This window comes from Populus alba, chromosome 15, assembly GCF_005239225.2.
Source record: "Populus alba chromosome 15, ASM523922v2, whole genome shotgun sequence".
In the NCBI taxonomy this organism is placed as follows: Eukaryota; Viridiplantae; Streptophyta; class Magnoliopsida; order Malpighiales; family Salicaceae; genus Populus; species Populus alba.
This window is the reverse complement of record NC_133298.1, coordinates 8,596,010-8,601,842: the sequence shown is the minus strand read 5'-3', so window position 1 is coordinate 8,601,842 and position 5,833 is coordinate 8,596,010. Positions and strand designations below refer to the sequence as shown.

General features: G+C 35.8%; 1 protein-coding gene across 3 annotated transcripts; it reads right to left on the bottom strand.

Moving 5' to 3' along the window:
• Nucleotides 1–449: 449 nt before the first annotated feature.
• On the bottom strand, nucleotides 450–4,332 carry LOC118050932 (probable auxin efflux carrier component 1c). 3 transcript variants are annotated; one of them, XM_035061400.2, is made up of 6 exons: nucleotides 2,739–4,332; nucleotides 2,319–2,577; nucleotides 2,142–2,227; nucleotides 1,614–1,771; nucleotides 960–1,036; nucleotides 450–842 (listed from the first exon to the last, which is right to left on the bottom strand). In XM_035061400.2, the coding sequence occupies exons 1-6, from the start codon at nucleotides 3,940–3,942 to the stop codon at nucleotides 776–778; spliced, it is 1,851 nt and encodes a 616-aa protein (XP_034917291.1). In that variant the 5' UTR covers nucleotides 3,943–4,332; the 3' UTR covers nucleotides 450–775. The 3 variants fall into 3 exon arrangements, with proteins under 3 accessions (XP_034917291.1, XP_034917292.1, XP_034917293.1); XM_035061401.2 differs by having other exon boundaries at nucleotides 2,319–2,571; XM_035061402.2 differs by having other exon boundaries at nucleotides 2,319–2,568.
• Nucleotides 4,333–5,833: the final 1,501 nt, after the last annotated feature.

The following is a 5,833-nucleotide window of genomic DNA, read 5'->3' as shown; positions in this document are numbered from 1 at the left end:
CAATTAGGAGATAGAAGAAAAGGGGAGGAGAAACTCTGGATGTGACTTTTGTCTCCCAATATTCCAAAGAGGTCTGCATCAAATCAAAACCCCATCTTGTAATGGAGGGACCCTAATTGCACTATCTTGTTCATCCATTCCAAAAGCATGGCTCTCAAAAGTATCTTCCCAGCAAGGATACCTCTGCGAAAAGCATCTTCTCAATTTTATGTCAAGAGCAAATCTCTCTATAACCCCTCTTCTTACAGCAATTACTCTTAATTACCTCCTTAATTATCTAGTAAACCATCAGTTTAATTGAACAGGAACTCGAGAGCAAATGGGGATGGACTTTTTTTTTTTTCTTTTCACACTTGTAAATTACTGCAATTTAATGTTTTGTCCTTTTTTAGTTCTTGAAAAAGATGGCCACAAGTGTGAAAGTAAGAAGAGGAAATGAAAATGTAAGGTAATATCAAAACAAACACTACCAATTCCCTTCTCCTCATCTGTAATTTGTGTTGCACTTTGTAGCATAAGACATCTGGGAATATATAATTAAAAGGATAACTAGTTAACTAGGTAAACATTTTTTTTCCTTTGATAATTTGACTACAAACATCGATTTTACAACTTCACTAGGCAAAAGAAGACATTTTCACTAGAAAGATTCACCATGGCTGCTGCTTTTCTCTCTGTCCTTTTAAATTTGGATCTTCAACTTTTCCATGCGCTAGCTAGTAGCCTAAATAGGGTCTCCATGGATTCCAATATCATAGGTGTTTTTCTTTCCGCTTCATAGCCCCAACAAAATGTAGTAAACAAGAGTTATGGGCAATGCAATCAACATCCCAAATATGACACTGCAAATGGAAAATCAAAAGCAAGTGATGAGAATAAGAGAAAGGAACGCAAAAGGGGAAAAAAAATAAAAATTTTCTGTGCAAGCTTATGATGCTTTTCTTGAAAAATAAACTCACCCTGTGCTTAGAATTTCAGGATGCACGTTGTACTCCTTGGCAAAGACAAAGGGGACTATTCCTTGTGGTAGAGCTGCCTGTGTTTTTTGTTTGGAAATCCAAGCACAATAAAGGCAAGAAGACATGTTAGAAAGGCTGTACAGACGTTTGTTGTTCATCAATAACCCCAAACGAGTCCTTATTTTGATTAATTATTACGCTCACTGTCATTGCTTTTTCCAGATCAGTTTTAGCTGCCATCAAAGTATTCAGTCTTTTTCATCAGCTACAACACCGAGTACTGACTGACACCGTGTAAACATAAATATAAATATATATTGGGTTTTGGAAATAAATAAAAAAAATCTGAAAAAATTATACCATTGTTCTTGTTTTATTCATTTGGCAATATGGCTCCTTCCACATCCAGTTCTGCTACCCTTTCAAGGATTCAATGTTTTTTGCACTAAAGAGTCCAAGACCCATATGGGGGACACTTCAATAGGCATCATGTATAAAATAATTTCTTCTGACAAAAACCATTGATAAAAAACCTTATCTGGACATAACAACAATATTGTTTGATGAAGGAGTACTTGAAATCTTTTGTAGTTAAGTAGGATTGGTTGTGTCAGAAGGAGGCAAGAGAAAGAGCAAAAGGGGTGTTAAAGTGACCTGAACAATGGCGATGTGTAAGAGCGTGCCTCTAATACCAACAGCAATAGAAGCAGCTGCCATGATAGCTGGACCTGTAAGGAATCTCACAGCCATAGAAAAAGTTGCAATGGAATTTCCACATGCTATGATCCTTGGTTGCAAAGCCATGAACAGACCTGTCAAGACATCAAAAGGCAGCAACAGGCAATAAGAGCACGCTCACGCTCATCCACCATTTTTTTTTTTTTTACAGACCGACCTTTCATCATCACTACCATTACCACTCAGTCCTCATCAACACAAACTAGCTAGCTAGGTAAAAAAGTGAAAGGAAAAAAAAGAAACAAAACCCCCCAACAACATTATCATCACTACACTGTTTGGCACACTTTACTTTGCTAGTTTGCTTGCTTTCTTGGAGCATTAATAATGAAAAAGCAGCAACAGAGAATCAAAAGATCTTTTAGCTAACCAAATGGTAAAGAATGAATGGATCGTAAGTTTTAACGAAAGTAAAAGGAGAGACAACAGCAGTGTGATACTGACCAAGACTGAACATTGCCATGCCAAGCCCTGCATCTGACAGAATGGAAATGGACTTTGCTATAATGAGTGGCATCTTTACATTCCACCTGTAAGAACCAGAAATTCAAAAACAATCAATATCCCAGTAATCGAAAAACCAAAACACTCAAGATCATAATGGATTTAGGAGCACTGTACCTGAAAGAAACTAAAGACCAAATGAGACCAATTAAGCTGGAGTAAGTGTTGGGATTTCTGATAAGTTTTCTCCAGACCATGATTAGTATAAGCCTTGTCATGACACTTGTTGGAGGCATTGCTTTTGGTTTCCCATCAAAACCGCCTTTCTCACCTTCATGGCTATTCCTTTCTCTGTCCAACCCTCTATTTCCAAAGCTAAAATCATCCCTCTCCAAATTATAGTCCTCCTGGTTTTCTCTCTGCCCCTCTACTGAAACTCCAAAGCCGACGAGCAACGCAATAAAAAACCACATAATAATAATAAAATAAAAAATAAAAAACAGTTAAACAAAAGTACAACAAGAAGAAAACAATCTAAAATCTAGATTGATGATATTTGCAAGCTAAGAAATTAACTACACTGAAAAAACTAAATACCTTTTCCAGGGGATACAGCAACTCTAACATCTTTCAGGTCATGGGCGCCATAATCATGACCACCAAAAACATCTGAAACAGGAGAAGCGCTTGAACTCCAAACAAACATGTGAAGGTCCCTACCATCTTCAGCTTTCTGCTGGGCCTGGCCATTTGGCTTCTTTGCAGCAGCAGCAGCAGCATTATTAGCATTGGCAGAAACACCTTTAGATGCAGCAGTTGTTGGAGAGAACATGCCAGGGTTTGGTGCTGGATAATGAGTTGCACCACCTGGCGCGTGGTAATGGTGGAACCTTGGTTTGTTACTTCCACCATGTTCTTCTTCAAAATTTGATGGCCGTGGTGTCGGTCCCCTCGATGCTGATAGTCCATAAACATCTGAAGCACCAAAATTAGAGTTTCTACCAGCAGCCATCATCGAGTAGAAATCTGTATGGTTGAAGCTAGACCCTCTTGGAGTTGGGTTTCTTGATGATTGTAAAGAGTAAATCTCTGCATTTGTGAGATTTGATGGCCTTGGTGTTGTTGATGACAGACCTTGAGACCTTCTTGAGAAAATATCTGATCTTGAAGCATTGGATTTCCTAACAGTGACATGTAGCTTTCCATCTTCTTTGATCGCTGCTTCGGTTTCTAGAGGCTGTCTACCATCAAGTGACATGATATCAGAATCAACATGGATTGACACAATGGAACCAGCAGTGTCTGGGAATTGCTCAGAGATGAGCAGTTTAGCACCCCTATATTCGAACATAAACAGCATCAAAGTGTACCAAATGATACATTGAAGGACAACAACTTGCACCATTAAACTACCAGAGTAATCACCATACATTCCTTTGAGCAAAGGAATGCCCATAACAAGAGTGTTCGGCAGGGTTGAAAGCGAGAACAATGTAATGGTCCATTCCAAGCAACCCCTTTTACTCAACTTAGTCCAAAGTGCTAATACTACCAAAACTATGATCTTTTGTAGAGAATCAGCAGTTATGAAACGAAGGTTCATATTATAAGGATCATTGGTAGATATGAAATGGAAAGAGAGGAGAGGGACAGCAAAAAGAGCCACAAAACGGTTTATGCCTGAGCACTGATCAGGAGTGAAGATCTTCCACCATTTCACCGAGCCGTAGGCTAGGATCATGGCCACGTAAAGTGGCACCATTGCAGTCATTACATGGTAGAAATCTGTTAAAGAAATCATCTTTGGTTACTATTTGAATCACCCAAAACTAAAGATCAAGTCTTTTGAATGTGCAGAAAAGACTGAAGTTGTTCAAATAGACCAAACAAAGTATGAGCTAACTAGAAGAGAAGAAGAAGAAGAAGATGGTTCTTGAACTGGTGGTGAGGGTGAGGGTAACTGTGATGATGAGAACGGCAAAGTACGTGGCTTTGGGATTTTGGAGTAGTTGGTGGTAATAAACAGAATTGAGGAATTCTTTTTACTTTGCTTTGAGAGTTGCGAGACCAAAGCTTGCACTTGCAGTCCAGTCCCCAAAGCACAAGCACAGGTGTGCTTTTTTTTCTTTTTTTCTCTTTGTTTTTCCCCCCTTTTGTAATGAGTTTTGTTTGGATTTGAGAATGAGAGAGATCATGGCCTGAGGTGTTATTATAAATATAATAATTATTTGATGTAACTTGTTGAGTTGGTATCTGGCTCAATCTTCAATGGACCAAATGAACAGTCCAAAAGTGTATAGCTTATAGAAAAAAAAGAGAAAAAAAGGCATTTTACTTGGGAGATTGAAGACGGTATAGATTCGAATTGATTTGTATGAGTAATATATATATGTTATTCCATAAATAATAAATATAATATGAACATTACTAAATCCAAATATATGTATATATATTATGTTAATATATTAAGATATAAATACTTTTCAAGAGTTTGGCAAGGATCCTCAACCCTTTTCTTTTTTTCTTCTTGGATTCTCTTTTTTAAGCTCATGGTTGTAGCGACTGTGTTATGGCCGTGAGTGTATGTTCTTATTCTTTTTATTTCATATCATTCTTTCTCGTGTTTTTGTACAAAGATTTTGCTATGGAAATGAGGAACATAATATTCTTTCTCTTCCTAATTAGTGGTGAAATTAAAATCATTTTGGGGAGAAGTGAAATAGCTCCACAAACTTAGATATGAAGCACTAAATAGAGTCGAGGAAAAGCATATGCAAATGCAAAGGGAGAAGATTGATGCCATTGTTTGTCCATTCTCTCATCAAATTTCATTAATACTCGGCTCCCGGCAACTTCAAGAGAACAAATCCAATACGTTGAAAAAAAAAAAAAGTAGGTTACTTTAGGGTTTTAATCGCTTGATGTTGACTAAATACCCAACTACCCAAATCACCTTGCATCTCCTGATGTAATAGAGGAAATATTTTCATATTTTAGAGTATTATTACTTCAATCATCGTGTTTGAACATTATTATTTTTATTTTTAATTAAAATTAATTAATAATACGAGATTTTTAGGGTGGATTTATACAAATTTTAAGTTTTTTTTTTTTTGAGAATGTATATTAAAATATAATAGTCAAAAATAAAATTGATAAAAAATAAATTCATACTCCAATTGTATAACAATTCAGTATATTATTCATGAAAGACATTTGTCATTTTTCTCTTACGCAAACCTTAATTAGCTAAGATGGAGCTAACATAACCTGAAATCGATCTAAGATCTCTACTCCATCGTCTTTTTAGCTTCAAACATTCAAGTGGTTAATTAGATTGAAGTTAAAACAAAATGGGTTTTGATATGGATTGATATTTCTATTACGTAATTGAAGATCAATATTTGGTCTACTAAAATATTATAATGTCGCAGTTATATAAATTAATTATTCTAACTTAACCAAATAAAATAGTATAAAGCAAGTAAGGGGTTTATCCCACGAAAAAAATTTAGTTTAAGTCTTTATGCTAAATGATTCAAAATTAAAGGGGTTTGAAATTATCTAAACTGTGCTAGGGTAAACAAAATAAAGTAATCAGATTAAATAAACCGAAACCTATTAAGAAAAAAAATTTTGATCTTAAATAAACATTCGCCGACAAAATCAAAATGATCATTGAAACAATATAT

Bases quoted from the DNA above. Each gene is read 5' to 3' on its own strand.
- LOC118050932 (XM_035061400.2), bottom strand. From the start codon at position 3,942: ATGATTTCTTTAACAGATTTCTACCATGTAATGACTGCAATGGTGCCA. The intron at 2,228-2,318 runs GTACAGTGCTCC...TGGTTCTTACAG, and splicing joins TGGTCTTTAGTTTCTTTCAG to GTGGAATGTAAAGATGCCAC. The intron at 1,772-2,141 runs GTCAGTATCACA...ATGTCTTGACAG, and splicing joins CATGGCAATGTTCAGTCTTG to GTCTGTTCATGGCTTTGCAA.